The sequence below is a fragment of the Suricata suricatta genome, unplaced genomic scaffold (genome assembly GCF_006229205.1).
Source record: "Suricata suricatta isolate VVHF042 unplaced genomic scaffold, meerkat_22Aug2017_6uvM2_HiC HiC_scaffold_21, whole genome shotgun sequence".
In the NCBI taxonomy this organism is placed as follows: Eukaryota; Metazoa; Chordata; class Mammalia; order Carnivora; family Herpestidae; genus Suricata; species Suricata suricatta.
This window is the reverse complement of record NW_021865992.1, coordinates 47,042-70,895: the sequence shown is the minus strand read 5'-3', so window position 1 is coordinate 70,895 and position 23,854 is coordinate 47,042. Positions and strand designations below refer to the sequence as shown.

The following is a 23,854-nucleotide window of genomic DNA, read 5'->3' as shown; positions in this document are numbered from 1 at the left end:
CTCGCCCCGGGGTAACCTGGGAAATAAAGGTTTCCGGAGGCTCCGATGATCACGTGACAAGTCGTACCAATTGACGCGTTTTTTACTGCAGAACGGCTCCTGGACTTTAGCCAATAAGAAGTCGACCTCGTTTCCCTCCAGTGGCAGTCATGGCGCCACCCGTGAGGTACTGCATTCCGGGTAAGTGTGCGGGCCCAGAGCGAAATCTGCGTGAGACAGAGGCAGGAAGGCTAGATGGCTACCACCTTTTGGGCACCCGTGAGTGATGCAGCGTTTTTCTTCAGGCGAACGTCTGTGTAACTTGGAGGAGGGCAGCCCGGGCAGCGGCACCTACACCCGCCACGGCTACATCTTTTCGTCGCTTGCTGGCTGCCTGACTAAGAGCAGCGACAACGGAGCGGTAAAGGGGGCCACTTCTCATTTCCTCCTTCTCTTCCTTTCTTTTAAGGCGTCTTCTGCTTTGCGGACGCGTCTTTAGTGCCTCAGCAGTAGGACAGCTGGTCCCCGAGTTATCTTCCGGCTGAGGTCGCCACTGCTGGGCACTCAGATGCGTTGGTGTCGCTTGGTTATATTGCTGACACTCGCAGAAGGTGGTCAGGGGCCGAGCAGAGGCAGGCTCAGCCCTGCAGCGAGCTGAATCTTGTCCGAACGTCGCCTGCCGCTCCGGCTTCATTTTGCACTGCTATCCCCTCACTCCCTACAGTGTAGTCTACACTGGCTTCTCTGACTGTAGCTAATGGGCTCAGCTCTCTCCTGCCACGGAGCGTTTGTACGCACACCGTCTGTTTGGAACACGCTCATCCCCTCAGCCTATTTACATCTACTTACCCTTCAGATAGCTTCTCTAGCATCACTTTTTCAGAGACGCTCTCCTCGACTCACTAGTCAGGGATAGTTTTGTGCGTTTTTGTTTTGTGTTTTGTGAAACGTTCACAGAGGACTAAATTTCTTTCCTTCCGTGCCTTTATCTCTGCATATAATGAGACCCTCAGGTACATGTTCCACGAAAGCAAGCCTCACTACCGTACCTTTAGTGCCTAGCACAAAGCAAATGCTCAATAAATGTTTGTTGAATGCCTGATACTGCCCTCCCTAGCTCCAGAGGCTCATCCAGGACTAGCTCAGGTTCAGATAAACAGTTTTTGAAGGAGCAGCTTAAAGACAGATAGCACATAGGGACGCCTGGGTGGTTCAGTCGGTTGAGTGTTGTATTCTTGATTTCGGCTCAGGTCATGATCTTACATTTCCTGGGTTCAGGCCCCTCATCGGGCTCTGTACTGGCAGCAAAGAGCCTGCTTGGGATTTCTCTCTCTCTCTCCCTGTTTCTCTGCCCCTCCCTGCTCACACATGCTTTTTCTCTCTCAATAAATAAATATTAAAAGAAAAAAAGACCAGTAGCATAGTGGAAAAAGGATTCAGAATTAGAACACTTGGGTACTGACTATCTAGACCTTGATTCTCCTCTAGGTTAGAAACTTGAACTCTGATTTTTAGGTTCTCCCTCTTATGTAAAATGAGAGACATTTCATTCAATTAATTTTGAGAATGTCTTTAACATGTTAATTTTTTTAATGTTTATTTATTTTTGAGAAAGAGGTGAGTGGGAAAGGGGCAGAGAGAGAGGGAGACAATCTGAAACAAGCTCCAGGCTCTGAGCTGTCAGCACAGAGCCCAATGTGGGGCTCAAACTCACAAACTGTCAGATCATGATCTGAGCTGAAATCGGACGCTTAACCAACTGAGCCACCCAGGTGCCCCTTTAACATTTCCAAATTTGTTCATTTCATAGAAATAGATCTCTATTGAGCATTTTCATGTGCCAAGCACAGTGTTGACCTCTAGAGAAATGGTAATGAGACAAATACACATGGTTCCTGATATCAAGGGATGCAGACAAAAATTGTGAACAGGTAAATGTTCAAATGAGTGTATGGCTGCATATGTGATGACTGCTTTGAAAGACTATTGCAGGTTATGGTGAAAGTATGTAATAGACAGATCCACCCTAGTCAGCAGAAGTGATGTTTAACCTGAATCTAAAGGATAAGTAAGAGTTAGTTGGGTGGGGAGAGCACAGTCTTGATAGAAAAAAACAGGTTGAATAGAAATCCTGACATGGGAAAATATTTAACGAGTTAAACCGAAAGAAGCCCAGGGAACTAAAGCATAGTGAACAAGGGAGAGATTAATAAAAGATGAGGCTCGAGAGAGCTGTCTTACAGTAACAGCCAATACCATGCCCAAGGAGAAAACTACAAGTGTTCCCTTAAAATAACATTAACCAAGTACAGCCATTATTATATTAACATTTATTTGGAAATTCTAGCCAGTACAATAAAATGAGAAAGAGAAGGACATAGTATAACTTTGGAGGAAAGAGTCAAGTCATCCATGATTACAGATAATTGGTTATATTCCAAGAAAATCACCAAAAAACTTGTTAGAACCTGTCTGAAATGATCGGATTATATATTCTAACAGCATCCTTCCAATGGTCCCTTGACCCTCCTATCGCCTAAGATTTTTAAGGCCATCTGTTCTGAGCACAAATGAGTCTGTGGTCCACCTGTCCTCATGCCCTCAGCTGTGGACCAAGCCATCCCTACATTACTCCTAAGCCACAGATACCTTTACGCAAGGCCTAGCCAGGATACTCACATCTTATTGTTCTTTCTGTAGCTTCCTGTCATTTCTGTGATGAGAGAAACAGAATCCCAATTACTGCCAGATGTGGGAGCTATTGTAACCTGTAAGGTAAGTTGGTCTTAACCTCCCTGCTTAGGAAACCTGTTTAGTGGTGAAATCATGATCACTGTAGAACCGCGCTATCTAATATGAGAACCACTAACCCTATATGGCCATTTACATTGAAATGAACTAAAATTAAAAATACGTTTTCTCTGTCTCACTAGCCACATATAGTTAACAGCTGCCCTATTGGCCAGCACAGAGCACTACTATCATCACAGTGTTACCTAGAAAGTTCTGGAATAATGATCAAGACAGCCAAGTTCAGGCACGCATAGTTCTTTCACTGAGCTGATTCCCTGAGTGTGCAGTTTAGGAAACAGATGCCAAAGGGTTAGAAGGAGGCCTGTTTTTTAACATCTGGAAACTGAGATCTTTTTCTGCAAAGAAGCAAAAGACCTTATACTCTCACATTCCTGTTAAATTTCAGGTCTTTTAGGGTGTTTCAGGGGAACTAAAATTGAGGCTGTACTGATCAGTAACTGTAATCATCCCCATCTTCTGCAGGTTTAATTAATTTGTAGCTCGTAGTTGCTTTCCTTATAAATTGCTCTAGCAGAAAATGTGTGTGTTATTCTGAATATAACTGAAGAGGCAATGATCCAAATATTGTGCAGTAGCTGAAATCTATACTTAAATTCTGTCCACTCCACAGGGCACTTAGTAAGATCTGTTTAAGGTCTATATTTGCTATAATGCTCTGTGTCTATTTATGTTAGTCTTCTGTATTTTTCTTTTTATTATTATTTTTTTTACATTTATTTATTTTTGAGAGACAGAGAGAGAGCATGAACAGGCGAGGAGCGGAGAGAGAAAGAGACACAGAATCTGAAGCAGGCTCCAGGCTCTGAGCTAGTGGTCAGCACAGAGCCCACCACGGGGCCTGAACCCACAAACCATGAGATCATGGCCTGAACCGAAGTAGGACGCTCAACCGACTGAGCCACCCAGGCGCCCCCTTCTGTATTTTTCAAGATCTATTCCATATTTCATTGGACGCCCACAGTAACTCTATTAGGTGGCCAGAGTGACTCTCATTCCACTAGATATGTATAATTTATGCAGAGTTAAGTAAAGGTCACCTTATCTTAAATTCTGTAATTAGTAAGGTTGCTTGGACTAAAATCCTGCTAATTCCTACTTTCCTGCCGCCTCCTTGCGCTGACAGCTGCACAGACTCTAATGCTGATCTGTTCTCTGTCCCACAGGTCTCTAGCATCAATTCACGCTTTGCCAAAGTGCACATCCTATATGTGGGGTCCACACCACTTAAGAACTCTTTTCGAGGAACTATCCGGTAAGAAGTATTCGTGTCTTCACATTTGCCACAGCACCCAGAATGAGATAGGAGAGTACAGGGGACTGAAATTTTTAGGAACCATTATAGTTCCTATACCTGCCTCTCTCTTCTTTGTGCTTTGATTCTCTCCAAGTAGTGTCCAGAAAAAATGTTATAATGTATGAACTAGGTCAAAACAAAAATATGAACAAGATCAGGATTTAAGTTTTTTCTTTAATGTTTATTTATTTTTGAGAGAGAGAGAGCATGAGCAGAGAAGGGACAGAGAGAGAGGGAGATACAGAATCTGAAAGCAGGCTCCAGACCCTGAGCTGTCAGCACAGAGCCCAACGAAAGCTCAAACCCACGAACTGTGAGATCATGATCTGAGCTGAAGTCGGACTCCTAAGCAACTGAGCCACTCAGACTCGCCTTTTTATTTTTTTTTAATGTTTATTTAATTTTGAGAGAGAGAGAGAGAGACAGAGTGGGAGTGGGAGAGAAGCAGAGAGAGGGGGCGATACAGAATCTGAAGTAGGCTCCAGGCTCTGAGCTGTCAGCACAGAGCCCAATGTGGAGCTTGAATCCATGAACTGTGAGATCATGACCTGAGCCAAAGTTGGCTGCTTAACCAACTGCGCCACTCAGGCGCCCCCACTCAAAAATAATATATTTTAAAAAAAGAAATGTTTAGTGGGTGAAATAGATTTTTTTTTTCCTTTTAGGTTTTTGAGAAGGGACAAACAATTCTTGTGAGCTAGATAATTTAACTTCTGAGGCTCTTTCCACCCTCAGGATTGCATGTGGTTCTATAGTGCTTCTGTTCAAGCTCCCCTAAGGCAGCAAAGTTCCTTATCCTCTCCGGCCAAATCTGGTCTGCTTTTTCTAGTCCGAGGTATTGCTGCTGCTGCTCTGTCTGACCCCAGAATGGGAATGTGGTTTTCTCTGGGTGAGGACTGGATGGCTTCCACCCTGCTTGCTTCTCTGGGTGGCATTTGGTTTCCAGTTATCACTTGTTCTGTCTACTTTTGTAGCTCTTGTCTACTAGAATTTTGTAGGGTAATTCTTTCTCTATCTTTCTCATAGATCATTTATCTTTCTGTTAATTCTTCTTTACAGCAAGGAAGATGTTCGAGCTACTGAAAAAGACAAGGTTGTTGGTTGGTTCTTTTTTTTTTTCCTTTCCTCTTTCTCTCTCATGGCTTTAGGAGTCTCGGTCCTTTCAAATTATTCTAGTGAATTGCAAACATCTGTGGGAATGTTAATCCAAAGATCCAAGGAATTTGTTTCCTACTGGAATGTGTGGAATTCACCTCACTGTCCTTTTCCTCTCCGTCGGAGTTTTGTTTGCTCTGTTGATCAGAGGGGGCTAGTTTACACCTTTGAAACCAGATGTTTATTCATTGTTATTCTCTCAGATTTACTCTGGATCCTTTCAGAGCCAACTATAGTACTTCTTGTCCAAGTCAGATTCCTGATCAGGTTACTAAATTAAAAATCATTCATTTATGTGACAATGCTATAGAAGCAATAAAAGTTGTCAATTGACTTTACTAATGATTACTTCTACCCTGTGGAATTAGAAAATATATTGGCTTTACCAAAGGGTCTAATAGTTTCATGTGGATCTGATACAGAGCTTTCACTTAACATTCCTGTTCTTTGTTTACAGGTTGAGATTTATAAGAGTTTCCGCCCAGGTGACATTGTCCTGGCCAAAGTGGTATCCTTTATTCCTAGCAGTCTTGTGCACCTTTGTCAAGACAAGAAGTAGAAGTGGAAAGCAACCCAAGTGGTTGTGGGAGGGAAGACTTAAAACCCCTCATTTTCCTTAACCGGTGTTATGTGCCTAGATCTCGCTGGGTGACGCACAGTCCAACTACCTCCTGACCACTGCTGAAAATGAGCTTGGGGTAGTGGTGGCCCACAGTGAGTCGGGTGAGTTTGTCCATGCTTCCACATGCTTACCTTTCCCTGGGAGCTATGGTTTGGGATCAATCCACTGTTTTCTCTCATTCCCTTTGTTTTTTAATTATCTAGGCAGCGATACGAGTGCTGATGCTTACTACTGAGATTGGAATGATTCTCCTTGTATAATTTAAAGGCGGGGACTCACTGCCTAAGTCAGTGGAATAAACCAGGCTTTTTCTGTATGCGGTCAGGTTCACTAGGTAGCTTGGTGACACTTCAGTTCATAAGCAGCTGAAAAGTGAAGGGTCTTAAGCAGACATTTGGGTCCCAGCTCCAACACCAGCTCTTACCTTCCAGGTGTCCAGATGGTTCCCATTAGCTGGTGTGAGATGCAGTGCCCTAAGACTCACACTAAAGAATTCCGGAAAGTGGCCCGAGTACAGCCTGAATTCTTGCAGACCTAAGAAGCTACATTTTACCCCCCAGGGAGGGGTAAGCTGTTTCCAAGAGGATGTGTGTGAACCCAACATCAGGATGCCACGGTCTTTATTCACATACCTTGGGTTGGCCAACAACCACCTTTAGAAATATCTACCAGCAACTTTAACTGTCCGAATATTTTTCTAAGGAATCTTGCAATGGATTTCGTTCTCTTGAGTGATCACTTTCTCTTTTGGAGGTGCCAGCAAATGAACTGTATAATGTTGGAAGTAATCTGTTCCTTCTGACAGTCTTACAAATACATATTTTTTGTGTGACAAAACATTTTTACTAAAAGTATTTTATGTTTTCTCTTGTCTTGAGTAGAGAAAGGAATCTTAAAAGCATCATGACATGGGGCACCTGGGTGGCTCAGTGTGTTAAGCATCCAACTCTTGGTTTTGGCTCAGGTCATGATCTCCCAGTTTGTGAGTTCGAGCCCCACATTGAGCTCTGTGCTGACAGCTCAGAGTCTGCTTGAGATTCTCGCCTTCTCAAAATAAATAACAAAAAAAATTTTTTTAATAAGTAAATAAAAATCATCATGACATTTAAAGCATGGATTTGCCTGGTTGTATCTGTTAAATGACGTGTGTCAAGTGCTTGCTTACTCTGGAAAGGCCTCATCTCAAGGTTTTTTTGGGGGTTTTTTTGGTTTTTTTTTAATATATGTTCCTTTTTAAGCACTTCTGCTTATTGAGTACTTACTATGTGCCAGGCACTGGGTCAAGCAAGTACTCTACATACATCCCCTCATTTAAAGAGATTATGGCTTAGTAAATTACTAAGGGTGCATGTGAATAGTTCTGAAAGTAGTTAGGTAAATACAGTATTACTGAGTACTCCAGGAAATGCTTGTTAAATCTAAATTGAAAAGAGGGTCAGAAAGGGGCGCCTGAGTGGCTTAGTTGGTTAAGCATCCAACTTCAGCTCAGGTCATGATCTCACGGTTTGTGGGTTCGAGCCCCACGTTGGGCTCTGTGCTGACAACTAGCTCAGAGCCTGGAGTGTGTCTTCAGATCCTGTGCCTCCTTTTCTCTCTTCCCCTCCCCCACTCACTCTGTCTCTCTCTTTCTCAAAAATAAAAACATTTTAAAAAACTAAAAAAAAAAAAAAAAAAGGTCAGAACACTGTTTTGTGAGGTGACCAGGAAAGATTTGTGACGTGAAGTAAAAGGAACTGAAGAACTTAGGTAGTGAAATGAAGACATTGAAGGCAGACAGAGAAACTTAAGCAAAGTGCAGAAGCAGAAATGAACATGCAGGCTTGGGGACGAGGAAGGGATGAGGGTTAAGTATGGACAAACTCAGAGGGAACAGAATGAAAGAACTAAGAGGTATCAATTCTTTTATTTTTTTAATCTATGTTTCTTACGTTTATTTATTTAGTTTGAGAGAAAGAGAAGGAGAATCTCAAGCAGACTCTGAGCTGTCGGCACAGAGCCCATCGCAGGGCTCAGTCTCACAAATTGTGAGATCATGACCTGACGCGAAACAAAGAGTCAGATACTCAACCAACTGAGCCACCCAGGCACCATGTCAAGAGATGTCAATTCTTGAGATTTTTTTCAAAGAGCATTTGTCACCATACACATGTGTGTGTAGTGACAGTGGTTACAGGTGAACTCTGGAATCAACCCAACTGCGTTTGTATCCTCTAGCTGCTAGCCAGAGTAGGTTAGGTTGTTTTGTTTGTTTTTGGGTTTTGGATTTTTTTAACGTTTGTTTTTGAGAGAGAGAGAGACAGAATTCCCAAGCAGGCTCTGCACCACCAGCCCAGACCCCGATGTGGGGCTTGAACTCATGAACTGTGAGATCAAGACCTAAGCTGAAACCAAGAGTCAGACGCTCAACCAACTGAGCTACCCAGGTGACCCTGCTTGTTTTTCTTTTTTTTTTTTTTTTAATATTTATTTTGAGAAAGGCAGAGGAGGGGCAGAGAGAGAGGGAGACAGAATCTGAAGCAGGCTCCAGGCTCTGAGCTGTCAGCCCAGAGCCCAAAGCAAGGCTCGAACTCACAAACCGTGAGGTCTTGACCTGAACCAAAGTCAGACACTTAACCGACTGAGCCACCCAGGCGCCCTCTTCGGTTGTTTTTTTATTGTTGTTGTTGTTGTTGTTGTTGTTTAATTAGAAGAGTATTGGGATCAATGTAGCTCCACGTGCAGTTTTAAGAAATAATACAGAGAAATCCCTGTACACTTTGCCCATTTTCCCCCAGTGGTGACACTGTGCAAATTACACAGTATGCTAAAATAATCAACATGTTGACTTTGATAGTAGTGCAAATTATTTTTGTTTCTTTTAAAAAGTCTGTTTCCTTTCTGGCTTAGTATGATCTCATAGGGTTATTATGAGGAAGAAATGCAGAAGTTCCAGTAAGTAGCACTATTATTATGTTACTGTTACTATTATAGATCTGATCATCTTCTAAAGTATCTATTAAGTTCTACGCCTTATGCTAGACATTTTGATCTAGTTTAAATAGTCCCCTTACTGATGAATATTTTAAACTTTATAGGTTTTTCTTTTACATGTTGCAGAGAAAATCCCCACACCATACATCCTTGTGCTTGCCTAGGATTCTGGGGCAACACAGATTCCTACAAGCGGAATGTGCTGGGTCAAAGAAGGTGCATATTTTAAATTTTGGTTGGGTTGTCCCATGTCACCTGCAGGAAGATGCTACCAATTGATTCTCTACAGTATTAGCCACTGTACTTATTTTATCCCTGAACTTCCCAGTAACCCTAGCATGTACTAATCGTTTCCACATTTTGCAGAAAAGTAAACGAAGATTTAGAAAATTAGTTAACTGGTTTTAAGTCACACATACATCCAAGTGGCAGAGCATTAATCTTTGTCCTGTACCTTGTTGCCTCCTTTTTCCAAGTATTGGATAGGACATTGCACATGCAATTAGAGGCTCTTCAAATTGACACTGGTTCATTAATGATGAGTGCTTGTTGGGACATCATTCAAATATGTTGAGCCATTATTCTACCCACCAGTGTTTCAGGAACTAGGATGTAAAAAGGTGAACATGATAGAATTCTTTCCTTGTAGAGCGTAAATTCTAGGCCAGGGGGAGGGGGGAGGGGTGCCTGGGTGTCTCCGTTGGTTAAGTGTCCAACTTCAGCTCAGGTCATGATCTCATGGTTCATGGGTTCAAGCCTGTGTTGGGCACTGTGCTGACAGCTGGGCCTGGAGTCTGCTTCGGTTTCTGTCTCTCCTCTGCTCATGCTCTTTCTCTCCCTCTCAAAAATATATAAACATTTTTTAAAAATTCAAGTGAGGAAGACAGGTGATAACTAAACAAATAAATGCTATAATAAAGTGTCCTAAGGAAGAGCATTTGAAACAATTGGGTAATAACCCTGTCTGACCTGCTGAAGAGCAAGTTAGGTTTTCTCACTGTTGACCATCCAGTATTATATTACAGTGAAGTTTATGTGCCTGTCTTCCTTCTATAGCCTGAGCTTTTAGGGCAGGATTCTGTCTTTGAACCTTCAGAACCTGATATTGTGACTAACACATAGCAAAAGCACAACAAAAAAATTTGAATGTTCTCATAGCTGACTGAACAGCTGTGTCCAAACAGTGATGTTTAATGATATTTGCCAATCTAAAATTGGTTCTAGAGACAAGGATTTCTGTGCGTTGGAATTGTGGTTCTCAGCCTGGGTTAGATGAAGTTCAAAATTGTCTATGAAGTAGGGCGCCTTGGTGGCTCTGTCGGTTAAGTTTCCATCTTCACCTCAGATCATGATCCCCTGGTTCAGGAGTTTGAGCCCCACGTCGGGCTCTATGCCTGGAGCCTGCTTTGGATTTTGTGTCTCCCTCGCTCTCTGCTCCTTCCCTACTCACACTCTCTCTCTCAAAACTAGACATACATTTAAAACTTTAAATTTGAATTGCTCATAAAGCTTTAAATAAAAACAAACAGAGCTCTGTCTCTGCTTTGGAATCTCATGAGGGAACCCACAACAGGGATTCAGGGTGTTTTTCAGCTCGGTGGGGGATTATGATGTGCTCCCCTAGGTAAGCCCAGGCTTGGAGGGAGTGGTTGTTGCCCTTCTGGTGGAATGATCAATGCTGCCTTCCTGTTACTTTCCTGCCATAAGAGTTCTAGTCAGTGACCGAAGACGGCTATAAACTCAAGTGATGTCAGGATATAGAGGAACTTGGATCTAAACTGCTCCAATCTGACTTGTGTGAAAAGACTCAATCAAAGAAAATTATCAACTTTTGGTTTAAGATTCATTATCGGCTAAATAAACATTCCACAGGCTCTTTAAGGTCGTCCTGGGGTTACTCTATAGATCAAGTGAAAAACTAAACCTGAAAAGCAAAATTAGTATTTACATTTTAGAACAAGGACTTCTAGTTCAACATCTTTCATCTGGGTTCCAGTACTTAGTATATATGTGGCAGTTTCTGCATCTCTTTCAGCCTATTTCCTCTGCAAGCTCGGGAAACCAGCTCTTTTAGAGGTTGTCAGGATTAGAGGTTATGTAGCTGGCACACAGGAGCTTCACGAGAGCCTAGTATGCTACTTGCTCCTACTAGAAGAAAGGTATTATGGGCTTTCTCTTGCCTTGTAGGCTTTCATGTTCACCATCTTTTCAAAAGCTTTAAAGAGAAGGTAAATGTGAGCAATGTCCCTTCCCAATTATGTAGACCATGTAATATTCCTTTTCTTCTGTATCATTTTATTATAAAGTTATGTGTCATTTTTGAGGATGAAAAGTGTGAATCCAGTTTAGAGATTTCAATTTTTGAGAGAGCACAAGCAGGGGGAGGGGTAGAGAGAGAACAGAGGATCTGAATCAGTCTGACAACAGGAAGCCCAATGTGGACCTCAAACTCACAAACCTCAATATCGTGACCTGAGCTGAGTTGGATGCTTAACTGACTGAGCCACCCAGGCACCAAGTTTACATATTTCTAATAGAAAAATATTAGCTTTTTAAGGTAAACTTTACCTTACTCAGAAGAAGGCATAATGGAATTTGAGAAGCTGACCACTCAAGAAGTATTCGGCCAACACACTGAGCAGGTGCTATGGAGGCAACAGGGACGGAGGGCTCAGCCAGGAAGACCTGCCCACCCCGCCTCGGCTCCCATTCTAAGGTAGAAAACCTAGTAAGATACACCCATTTTGGGGCCAGGCTGCGTAAAGTAACTGTCCTAAAGCTCTTAATCTGTCATCAAGTTTAATGTTCAAGCTGACCGCCTCAGACAAGAGATTACTACATCACATAGAAGATATTGCACATCACTCCTTTATTATACTGATCTGGAAAAAAGACTTAGTACAGTTACACTCAAAATGAGTACTGGGCCCAAGAGGCAGGACCAAGCAACTGGGACATGATCAGAAACAGATACAGTGGAAGACACACTTGGACTTTATCAAGAGGCAATCACTGCCATAAAACATTAAGGCGGGGAGGGGCTCTAAAACACCCAGCGGAACGAACTCCTAGGCCTCGGAAGTCAAGGAGCTTATCCCACGTTGGTGTGAGGAATGGCTTATTTTGGGATGATTGCATGTGGGAATGTTTCAACCGCCACTAGAAACCCCAGAAGGGTTTTTGGTTTGTATTATTTTATATATATACATACACATACTTTTTTTTTTTAAAGTAAATGTAACACAAAACGTTCAAATTGATCCCAATCTTCTGGAGCCAACTGCAGTCAGAGAGGAATGATTGTTTCAATCATCTTTCACTGGACTGACTGGAGCCCCCAGTCACCTGACTACAGAACAGTACAGGACTGGCTCCTGGGAACACAAATAGGCTCTCTTGCTTCTCATCGGTCACACCTTAATGTGATTCCTCCCTATCCCCAACTCAAGCAGGTCTTAGTAATAAAGCAGTAGCAAAAATCCCCGAGTTACTACCTCTCTACCCTTGGGTAAAAGTTTTCCCTTAGCTTGGGACTGAAGACCCATGCCCCAGAAGTGCCATTCTGACTAGATTCTATGAAGAGAGTGGGTGCAAGAGACAAAATGGCTAAACAAAACTAGAAGGCACTGGTCCCCATCTGCAACTAAAACTTTCGATGCTGCAGATGTGGCCAGTGTGACATGTGCAGGGAAGCAATGTGGAGGAACGGAATGGGCAGGGAGGGCGTCCTTGGGAAAGCATTCTGCCTGCCCGCCTTCACTTTTTGGCCTTGCCCTGGGCAGCCACAGCTTCCATGGCTTTACGCACGGTCTCTTCATCCCCCAGGAACTGCATGGGCTTGATGGGCTTCAAGTTCTTGTCCAATTCGTAGACCATGGGAATACCTGTCGGCAGGTTCAGCTCCATAATAGCCTCTTCGGAAAGACCTGAGCGAAATACACACCATGATCAGCCAAGCTGTCCCTGCTGCAGGTGACAAAGCTTTGGTAGAAATTAAGACACCCTTTCTGATACTTGTAATGACAGTAATGATCTGTATTACAGACCAATCACCCAAAGAATGCCTCCAGTACTTCCTTCTCAGATACTGAAAAGAAAAACGTATATAAGGTGGTATACCACAGATCTCTCTCCCAAAGTGGGGTGTGAAAACCGACAGTGAAGCAGGACTACAGACATCTCAAATGTCCTACGTAGTCCATCCAACCTGCCAAAAACCAGCATATGTAGGCCTCTAGGCCCTCAGGCAAAACAACTTAAGATGCAAAATGAGAGGCTATCAATATGCCTAGCCTTTCCCTAGAAAGGAATAAGTCCCTGATCTCTGGCAGTTCTGCTGTGTCCCTCCTCAAGGGCTCCCCTAAAAATGTACATACCCTCCAGATGCTTAACAATGCCCCGAAGGCTGTTGCCGTGAGCTGCGATCAGTACCCGTTTCCCCTCCTTGATCTGGGGAACGATTTCTTCATTCCAGAAGGGCAGAGCTCTGGCAATGGTGTCCTTCAGACTCTCACAGGAGGGGAGCTGGTCTTCGGTGAGGTCTGCATACCTGCGGTCCTAAGCAATGAAAATCAGTGCCCGCCAATCAGTAGTGGTTACATCTGCGCTGCCCACTCCTCATCCCCTGAGGTGTGAATCAAAGTGATAGGTCAAAGTCTCCCCGGGGCACAGAATGGAGCGGAGAGCTTAGCAAGGGGAATAATTATCTTGCTGCTCTTCCTACCACCATTACTGGATATTGGGAAAATTAACAGTTCAAATGAAACAACTTAGAAGAAAAAAGGTAGGTATAAGGCTCTTCCCAATTCACTTAATCTTACAGTTGGCTTAAGGAGGCCCTACAACCCTAAGGGGCACGTGGGTGGCTCAGTCAGGTAAGTGTCCCACTTCAGCTCAGGTCATGATCTCACAATTTGTGGGTTCAAGCCCAGAGTCTGGAGACTGCTCCTGATTCTCTGCCTCCCTCTCTCTGCCCCTCTCCCACTCACGCATTCTCTCTCTCAAAAGTAAATAGACATTAAAATGTTTTTAAAGGCCCTACAACTAGGAATGGGTTTTTATAAGGTATGGCAATGGAGATAACAAAAAAGGAGACATAATTTCTTTTTAGATAAACAACTATCAACTAAATCTTTTAACAAGTGAAGGTCATTCCTTGGAGAAGGGGAATTACAATTAACTAGCATAAATTATAAACTCAGTGGGACAAGGCAGGCAGTAATAAAAGCTAAAAGAGTGAGGCCCAGGTTCTAGCACCCTGGTCCTAGGTGGAGTGAGTCAAACCCGTTTGTCCTTACCTTACTGATATTGCTGTAGAAGGGATGGTCAGGTTCCATCGGAGGTGGCGGGACATCATAGGAGCGTCTCCAGATCTTTACCTGGGCCTCGCCATGCTTGGCAGCAGTTTCTGCTTTGTTGAGGCCAGTCAGACCCCCATAGTGCCGCTCATTGAGGCGCCAAGTCCTCACCACTGGCAGCCACATTTGGTCAATGGCATCCAGCACCGTCCAGAGAGTCCGAATTGCTCTCTTCTGCACGGAGGTGAAGCAGATGTCAAACTCATAGCCAGCATCTGGGAATCATAAATTCAAAGTGATAAGCCAATCAGGTCCACTATGGAACCAGAATTTTCTCATATATAAATTGAACTAGTTTGTATACCCTAGAAGAAAAGACAGTATTTCACCTTTACAGAAGATAAAATGTTTTTTGTTATAGTTGACAATATACCTCCCAGTGGTTCCCCAATAATTCCTCTAACCCAAGACCTAAACATTGTCAGGAAGCTGACCTGTGCCTTCCATCTGTGCTGCTTTCCTAAACCCCAGAATGCTGTGCTTATGCCCATTTTAAGAACATATTTCTGCTTCAATTCTTTCAAGAAAAGGATCCTTAAGAACTTATAATCTCTTACTAAACAATAATAACCAATATTTATGGAGGGCTTACCATTTGTCAAGCACTGGACTATTTTGTGCGTGTTTTATTTAGTCTTCATTACAATCCTGAGATTACAATCCTTGCACCCCATCTTACCAGATGAGGAAAATAAAGACTAGAGGAATTAAGCAAATCAGTGAAGGTCGTAGCTTTTACACGAGAGATTAAAACCCAAACTCTGTGACTCCAAAATCCAACTCATCACCTCCATCTCCAGCTACCTCCATATTTTTCTAAACCCTAAGGATCTAGGTGTTTGTATTTTTTTTCATCTTTTTTTAATGTTTTTTATTTATTTTTGAGAGAGAGGCAGCTCGAGCAGGGGAGGGTCAGAGACAGAGGGAGACACAGAAGTCGGAGCAGGCTCCAGGCTCTGAGCTAGCTGTCAGCACAGAGCCCGATGCGGGGCTCGAACCCACGAAGTGTGAGATCATGACCTGAGCTGGAGTCAGACGCTTAACCAACTGAGCCACCCAGGCGCCCCTAGGTGTTTGTATTTTAGTTAAAAACAGGACTTCTGCCCAATAATTACTAATAGATTTCATCCTCACCTCCTGTCTATGGGAAAACATTTTTAAACCCAACAATCAGGACCCAGCAAGAGCTCTTAAAGGATGCTGATTAAAACTTCAGTACGTTCCATGAAATTATATTTTCACTATGGAGTGGAAATCATCACAGTCTCTTAATCAGCAGTGCCTTTCTGCTATAGTCAAGTGCCAGCCTGTACATACTTAGGTCAACTGTTAGACCAAGTTTAGGAGAAGCCACTCCCTAGAGAAAGCAGAAAGAGCAGATGCTGTGCCATCTGACTCATTTAGAATCTCTCCTCCATACACTGTAGTTATTAAGGGGTGGTAATCAAGAGTTATGTTGCCCCAACCAACAGATTGCAACAATTAATCTCATGACAGATTATCCCCCCTTCCCACTTTAATAAGGAGATGGCCCTTCATGTAGTGTTTTTCTCCATGAGGCTACAAGGCCCTCTTTGAAATTCAGCACAAACTTTCCTGGGTATTGCCTCATACTGAGGTTGCCAACAGCAATTAATGCAACGTGAAGTGAATTCTCCTGCCAGTCGTTCAACTGAGAATGAGGCCAGTAAGAACTATGCTGATGGGGGAGGGGAGGATTAATCACCAGGAAACCCATCACTACCCACAAGGGAAAAGATGACAAATCTCATCACAGAACCCCAGGACCAGTCCTAGGAGACTCCATTACCATCTCCTCCCTAACTCTAAAGGGACGAATGGCTCCCCAATAAAAGGCTGAGTCATTGGCAAGTGCAAGCCTCATCTCCCATGCTGAAAAGCTACTGGCTGTTTCACTGCAATTATTTCCCCTTGCGATGGAGTGTCTCCTGTTGTATGCACAAACAGGTCCCCAAGGAGAAAAGCAGTTCCACTCAGAACTAAAGCCTCTTCCTTTAACTTCCCCATAAATAAAAGCATAGCCTAGGACCTTCCCAAGGGTGGGGTGGATGGTGCGGTATGTGGCGTGGACCTCATCCTCTCCCAAGAGTAAGACAGCATGCAGAAACTCAGTTCTCACTAGCTTCCTCCTGAAACGATTCGAGAGTTCCTAAACCCTACTGTCATTTAAAGCTCTGAAGAATTTAATATATTTACTTTAGGTTTTTTATGTTCACAATGATCTTCACCATTCAGATTTCTTTTAGCTTTTTTTAAATATAATCATTTGTGCTGCCCATCATAGGTATTAATCTTTTAAATGGCGTTTTTTCTAAACCAATACTACCAACATTTACTTAAAAAGTGAAATGGGAGGGCCCCTGGCTGGCTCAGTTGGTGGAGCATGCAATTCTTGATCTCAGGCCCTTGAGTTCCAGCCCCACATCGGATGTAGAGATTACTAGAAATAACTAACCACCAAAAAACCCCTGAGATGGGGGTTACTTTAAAGAAGAGATTACAAGTTTAACCATTTGATCACTCAGCTGCAATTATCTTTGTCCTGGGCTAGTCATCAGCAAACCACCACAGCCCCGTACAGTTCTTCCTGCTAGACAGGGAGAAAATGGCCTCCTTTCCCAGCACTTTCCCTTGACCAGACTCTCCTAAACGTAAGTCACACCAAGCCAACTCAAAGCAGACACACAGCCAGCAGGATTACATTTCCTACACTTTCTAAACCTCTGCTTCAATTCAAAAGGATCTAAAGTGAAGGCAAGAAGCTAGAAAGAGTAACCTGAGGCCAAATACCTGTTCCACATCAGGCTCAATGACCCTTTTAAATGGCTGCTTCAATGTCCAGGGGTTAGAAGAGATGCCCTTAACCATCAGTGGAAGCACCTCAGTACAGAAGGATTCTCTGAGTTGCTGGCAGCTTATAAAAGGCATTCCAAAACCTGAGCGCTGTTCGCAGCAGGGGGCAAGCCGGGGTATACGAGTTTATCTCATTGCCGCTTCCACCTTTGCCCAGCGTCTACCTGTTACTCAACCCAGAACTGGAGCGAGCGGGATGGACTAGGAAAAAGGAGATACGACCTTGACCAAGTCATCTATGCAATCCTCACTTTTCCCAGCTATAAAAGAGGACCAGGGAAGGAAAGAAAAGAAGGGGGTAATGATCTACTTTATGAAATCATAGAGAAGATCAACTCAAATCTTTCATTCATTCATTCATTCAGCTACATTTGTGGATGCATTTCCGGCACAGGATTTGGGGGATGCTGCTGAATAGCAAAGGCCTACCCAAGCACGTGGGTTTGAGGCCTGTAGTCCGCCAGCGCCGCGTTAACGCCGCCCCCCCCCCCGCAAGCCCCAGCCGGGGGACAAGCGTGTGTTCTGACGCTTCACTAGCATCCGCAGAAGCCTTTTGAAAAGGCTTGGTTACAGCTGCTGAAGGCAGCGGCCATCCAATTTAATACCCCGGCCCCCAGTTACTGAATGCTCAGACTAGTAAACGGGAGAATTTCGCAAGATGCTGTCGTGGAGAATGCAGTGGGTTGCGGGACGACCGCCCCCAGTCCTCTTCCCGGAGTGGCTCATCACACCACTGGGTGACCTTGAGCAAGTCGCCCCCCCACCACCACCACAACACCCTGAAACCATTTTGCTAGCAAACTAAACTGCAGGAGAACTGAAGCACAAGGTCAGCCCTCTCCGTCAGGGCGCGGGGGCGAACCAGGCGACCCTCAACTAGCGGCGCCCGCCCGAGCCTCCGCAGCACCCTCCCCCAGCCCGCCCCGGCCCGCTGCTCACCTCGCAGAGCCTGCCCGCCCCGTTTCGCCTCCTCGTGCCCGGCCGGGCTCAAGTCGGCGTCGTACCAGCCGCTGAAGCGGTTCTCCAGATTCCAAGCGCTCTCTCCGTGTCGGATCAGCACCAGCTTATAGGCTGCCATGGCTGCGGTTCCGGGTGCGACGCAGACTGAGTCTCGCTGAGATTCCGGAGTCGCTGTCCGGCCCCAGCCGCGCCTGCGCGGTCTCACCCCAGCACCCCGCTCCCGCGCACTTGCTCTTCCAAATCTTTCCACTCCCTCGGGGCCGCCCTCCGCCCGCCGGCTGTGCGCATGCGCCCCATGCCTGAGCTGCAGCCACCAGGGGGAGGGGCGCGCTCGAGGGCTCCAGAGCGCATGCGGTCTCAGCCGCCTGCCCCCTCGTCCACCGCGCGGGTCACGGAGCGCACGTAAGCGCCGAAAGGCGGTGGGACTTTTGCGCGGTGCCCGGGCGTGCGTGCGGCCGGTAGCGTTAGAAAGCGGCCGGCTTTCCTAGTGTTGCTACTATTCATAGGCCGATTGTCTTAATAAAGTGGCTATCATTTGAACCGCGCTTAGCTACGCCAGGTCACTTTCCCACCCGTATGCAGAGTTTGATTCACACACCTCTGTTTGAGTCTTCATTCTTTTATTTTATTGCTTTGTATCTTTGGGCAGGTCGCTTAACGTCGCCCAGCCTCATTTGTGAATGGACATAATAAATACTCAGCTGGTGCCTGTCCACCTGGAATGTGCTCAGTAAATAGCCGTTACTATTGCGATCTCATTTTAGCCGATACTGATCTATTTTACACGTAAGAGAACTGGCTCTGACCACTGGTTCCAAAGCCCTGCTCTTTACAATAAACACTGGGCTGTTTGTCCCACCTCTTCGAGAGTCTCATGGCTTGGCCTCTCTCTAGTCAGTGTCTGAGCCCTTTCAAATATTCCAGAAAGAGGAGAATCACTGCCTGTTCCTCCCCTACACCCAATCTGCAGTTTAAGATCTGCTTATCTGGACAGCTGTCTGCTGCCTATGCCTTTGTCTCCTGGTTTATTTCAAACAGGTCACTTTATTGAGCACCAAACAAGTCAGTCAGTGGACTAGGGCCAAAGATGGATTGAATGCGTTTTCTCCCCATTAGAGCAAGTGAAGTGCAAAGAAGACCCACATGTAAACAGCTAACAATAAAATGTGTGGTGTGTGCTACATTTAACAGATTCTAGAAAAGTTTTTAACATGCAGTAAAAAATAAAAGTGCCAGACAGTGTTATACGTGCTTTGCAAACATTAACTCATTTAATCCTCATATCCTCATAATGATCCTATTAGGCAAGTCTTATACATTTTTATTTACTGAAGAGGAAAATGAGGCATGACGTGAATTGCCCAAGGTTACAGGACTTAAGATTCAAGCTGAGGCTTGCTCCTAAATCCATGTGTGCTCAGACCCAGAGATATAAATTGGTCAAAATCACAGCTCAGAAGCAGAGGAGAAACCAAGATTCAAACCCAAGCAGTTGAATGGCTTTGGGTGCCCTCTAACCACAATGCTCGTGCCTCCCTCCTCTGCAGCTGGGAGATGGAATTCAATGACCAGAGAGATGACTGGGCTGAGGTCCGGCTCTAAAAGCTACACCCAGAACTCACAGAATCCCAAAGCTGCAAAGTGAGAAATGGCCCACATGGCCCACATGGGGATCCCTGAAAGACTCCTTTTGGAGGTTCTCCCTCTGCTGGCTCCTACTGCTTGGACATCCCAATCCTGACACCCAGGCCCTCTCAGGGAGAGCTTTTCCAGCCTCAACCTTGGCTTTTCAGACTGTACTTTTTGTCCCTCTGCCTTGGCCCTAATCCACTCCCAGTCATGGCTCCTGCCATGTCCCTTTCTCCTCCCCCTGCTCTCTGCTTCAAGATTTCTGTGCTCTTATCTAGTTGAGGTCTCACATTTATGCAATGAGTAGGAGATATAAATAGGAAGAAACCTGAGTTCAAATGTCTCTCTGATTACCCATGGGACATAAGATGGGTCACTCAACTTCTCACCCTCATTTTTCCTATCTGTAAACTGGAATAATAATCATATTCATAGCTACCTAAAACACTGTTGTAAGGAATAAGTGAGATGGTGCTTGAGAAGCACTTAGCACGTGCCTAGCAAATAGTCATACTAATAACAATAAATATATTATTAACATTAATATAACATCCTGTTATCAGCAGTATGATCAAGAAGACAAAATAGATCAGGGCACCTGGGTGGCTCAGTCGGTTAAGCATTCAACTTCAGCTCATGTCATGATCTCTCGATTTGTGAGTTCGAGCCCCATGTCAGCCTCTGTGCTGACAGTTCAGAGCCTGGAGCCTGCTTTGGATTCTGTCTCGTCCTCTCTCTTTGCCCCTCCCCTGCTCACACTGTCTGTCTGTCTGTCTCTCTCTCTCTCAAAAACAAATAAACTTAAGAGGAAGAAAGAAAGAAAAAAAGAAAGAAAGAAAGAAGGCAGGCAAGAAAGATCTGGGGTGTCTGGGAGGCTTGGTCAGTTGAACGGCTGACTTCAACTCAGGTCATGATCTCCAAGTTCGTGTTTGAGCCCTGCACTGGGCTTGCTGCTATCAGTGCAGAGCCTGCTTCAGATCTTCTATCCCCCTCTCTCTGTTACTCCCTCACTTGCACTCTCTCTCTAAAAAATAAATAAAACATTTTTTTAAAAAGGCAAAAATGAGGTGCTTGGATGGCTCAATCGGTTAAGTATTCGGCTTTGGCTCAGGTCATGATCTCACAGTTTGTGGGTTTGAGCCCCGCATCGCGCTCAGTGCTGACAACTGGCTCAGAGCCTGGAGCCTGCTTCAGCTTCTGTGTCTCCCTCTTTCTCTCTGACCCTCCCCTGCTCGTGCTGTCTGTCAAAAAAAAAATTTTTTTTTAATTTTTTTAAAGGCAAAAAAGATTTAATAATGTAAGAGTTGCCAGGGGAGGGCGACTAAGCGGCCAGTTTGCTGGGAGAGCTGCATGCACTGACAACCCCCACCTGCAGACCTGGAATGACCCGCACCATTTGAAAAGCACCAGCGGCCATTTTATAGCTGGTCAGGTAATAGTTCCAGGCCCTGCCAGGGACCGACGACCCCCACTCTCCAATCTGGACTGTCTCAAACTGGAATGCCTCACCATGGAATTCCAGCATCCCTCACCTCACCGAAGTGAACAGCCAATTGAATCCTGCCACAATCCAAAAATGCCCCTACTTGGCTATCTGCCCACCTGAGCTCACACCCGGAACTCCTGCACCCATAAAACACCTTGCTCTCCCATACCAGGCGCGACTTCCCTGACTCCCCACTCCAGAGTCTGGGAAGTCGCCTGGGAATTGCAGACTCCAATAAAGGCTTTCTTGGCTCCATACCTTGGTCTCTCTCTTTCCTCTCGCCTCTGCCTCCATCTATTAAACCTTACAAATAAAAGGCATCAACTCAAAGGGTATGAGTCTGGGGACCCATGGACGGATTTCCCTTCCAGCAGGATACCTGGTGGAGGACGGCTTACCCACGGGATAGGGACGGGCAGAGAACTAGGATACTTTGGGCAGGAGGCCAAAGCCATCTGTGCCACCAGCCTTGGCAAAGAACCTAGGAATCCTATTTTATTCCTTCACCAACACCCCCCTGCCCTCCCCCTGCCTCCAGAAGGAACCGTTCATTTCCTTGAAATGCTGGGAAACTGTGATAACTTCATGCACCTCACAAATAGGATAGCTTGCTTAAATCTTCAAAGCTTTTTATGCATGCATCAGATCAACTCAGCTAAAAACTCCTTGACGACAGGCACAACGCCTTAACTATATTATCCAAACTCCCCGTCATGCACTTACGTGATGCCTTTGCCCTTGGGAGACCCACTGAGTGTCAGGGCTGGGAGAGACCTCAAAAATCCTTCACTACAACTCTCCATCTCCTGCTACCCCTATTCCCATGTAACAGAGGAGGAACGTGAGATGAGACATTCCAAAAGAGCAGGAGATGAGATGTCAGTGAGAAGTCAGAGGTGATCCGTGGGGAAGGGCCCCGAAGTTGGAGTTTGCAGTGTCAGGAAGGGAGGCAGGAGCTTGGAGAGATCTGGAAAGCGAGCACTGTGGGAAGACCTTGAAAGTTATGCACCTGAAAGCCAGAATTCCCAGGCAGAAATGGTATTCACTCAGCCTCAATCACGGCATCACAAATCTGGGAAGAAGCTTAGTGCCTATCAAACCAAAGAGATCTCTCAAATGTCAGTGAAAGGTAGGGAAAAACCAGTGGGGTTTGCCCTTGACTACCGTTTTTGTTTTTTTTTTTTTTTTTGTAAGCTGAATTGTTATCTCTACTGAACACTAATGCACAGACATTTGTCAGGGCTGACTCCTGGGCCCTTCTAAAGAACTGGGTGGGTGCAGGAGAGAACTGGTACATGCAGAGGACAAAGCAGGAGTGAGGGGCTGATTGCAGTTGGGGTCTGGCTCCCGGAGGACTCTAAGGGACCCATTGCACAGCTCCTAACCAAGTCCCTGCCCTCACTTTCTGCCCTGAGGGGAGCAACTGTGGCCAAATAAGACCTTCTTCCTGGGTGGAGTGTGGGGGCAGGGATCCGCGCTCCAGACTCTTCTCATCTGTCATCTCCTGGGCCAGGGGCACTCATCAATGTTGAGTCCTCATCTCCCCCGAGGCCTCCAGTCAGCCTGGAAACCTTGAACTCTTAGGGCAAAGAGCTTCCCTTCCAGCTCTGCCCTGTAATTCCCCAGGCCTGGGGGAGCTCCCAGGACTGTAGCAGCTTTCACCCAAGCAGCATGTTGGTTAAGCTGTTACAAAAACTCAGATAAGGATAATCCGCAGGCACAACCTATTAACCTCCACCGTCCCTTAAAACAATAAAGGACTCTCACAGCCTTCCCTCCCTATTTATTTCTTCCACAGTAGCATAACTTCCTTATCAAGCCCCGAGCTTTTGGTGAAGGGCCCAATTTATAATTGCAGTGCGGTAAACCAAGTTTTCTGCTGGCTGGAAGTGGGGCGGCTCCCCATTGGGCCCACAAGGCTCCCTGGCAGGACAACCCATGTCCTTACTTGCTGAACATCCTGCAAATTCATCCCCTGATGTTCAGATGTCCCCAGCTCAGCTGCTATCTGCAGAAGAGAGGATCCCTGCCTCAGAGAAGGAGTCCAGGGGATTATGGCTAATGCCCCAAGACTGAGCGTGTAAGGCAAGTGCTTCGAGGAGGGCTGAAATGCACCATCGGACAACAAACAGCAGGGATCAGTGTGGCTGGAAAAGAAAGAGGACCTGTGGTTCTTACAACCCCCTGGACAACACCCTTCCTTCTCTGGCCTCAAAACCTAGCCTCGGGGGCCTCTGGGTGGCTCAGTTGGTTAAGCATCTGACTCTTGATATCAGCTCAGGTCCTGATCTCACCATTCCTGAATTTGAGCCCCATGTTAGGCTCTGTGCTGGCAGTCCAGAGCCTGCTTAGAGTCCTCTCTCTCTCTCCCTCTCTCTCTGCCCCTCCTCTACCCAAATAAATAAAAATAAACATTAAAAAACAAAACCCACCCTCAGACCTGAGTGTCTGGCCCGGCGTTGGCACAAGCCCTTCTCTCTGGGTTCTAGAACTCCTCTGGTCTCTAAAACCAGAGGGGTCCCTCTGCCTCTAGGCCCTGCATGTGGGAATTATGATAATAAAGCTGCTCAATGAGCAAACTGTTTTGACACTTCTACTTCCCTTGGCATAGAACTATTTTCCTAGTCTACTTCTTCAGATTAAACTTTAAGTACAAAACAGGCAGACATTTATTTGGGAATAGTTCATATTAAGAATGACTAAGAGATCAGTGG

The 23,854-nt window shown here is 45.3% G+C and overlaps 2 protein-coding genes across 3 annotated transcripts; one reads left to right on the top strand and one right to left on the bottom strand.

The window, feature by feature from the left end:
* Positions 1 to 75: 75 nt before the first annotated feature.
* On the top strand, positions 76 to 6,703 carry LOC115284792 (exosome complex component CSL4). Of its 2 annotated transcripts, none has more exons than XM_029931272.1 (8): positions 76 to 180; positions 285 to 400; positions 2,680 to 2,754; positions 3,957 to 4,045; positions 5,147 to 5,180; positions 5,700 to 5,750; positions 5,881 to 5,965; positions 6,296 to 6,703. In XM_029931272.1, the coding sequence occupies exons 1-8, from the start codon at positions 150 to 152 to the stop codon at positions 6,400 to 6,402; spliced, it is 588 nt and encodes a 195-aa protein (XP_029787132.1). In that variant the 5' UTR covers positions 76 to 149; the 3' UTR covers positions 6,403 to 6,703. The 2 variants fall into 2 exon arrangements, with proteins under 2 accessions (XP_029787132.1, XP_029787133.1); XM_029931273.1 differs by lacking the exon at positions 6,296 to 6,703 and adding an exon at positions 6,068 to 6,282.
* A 4,976-nt stretch (positions 6,704 to 11,679) lies between these two features.
* On the bottom strand, positions 11,680 to 18,257 carry LOC115284805 (phosphoglycerate mutase 1). Its single transcript, XM_029931290.1, has 4 exons — positions 18,005 to 18,257; positions 14,132 to 14,406; positions 13,211 to 13,391; positions 11,680 to 12,760 (listed from the first exon to the last, which is right to left on the bottom strand). Exons 1-4 carry the CDS (start codon positions 18,141 to 18,143, stop codon positions 12,591 to 12,593), a joined length of 765 nt encoding a protein of 254 aa, XP_029787150.1. The 5' UTR covers positions 18,144 to 18,257; the 3' UTR covers positions 11,680 to 12,590.
* Positions 18,258 to 23,854: the final 5,597 nt, after the last annotated feature.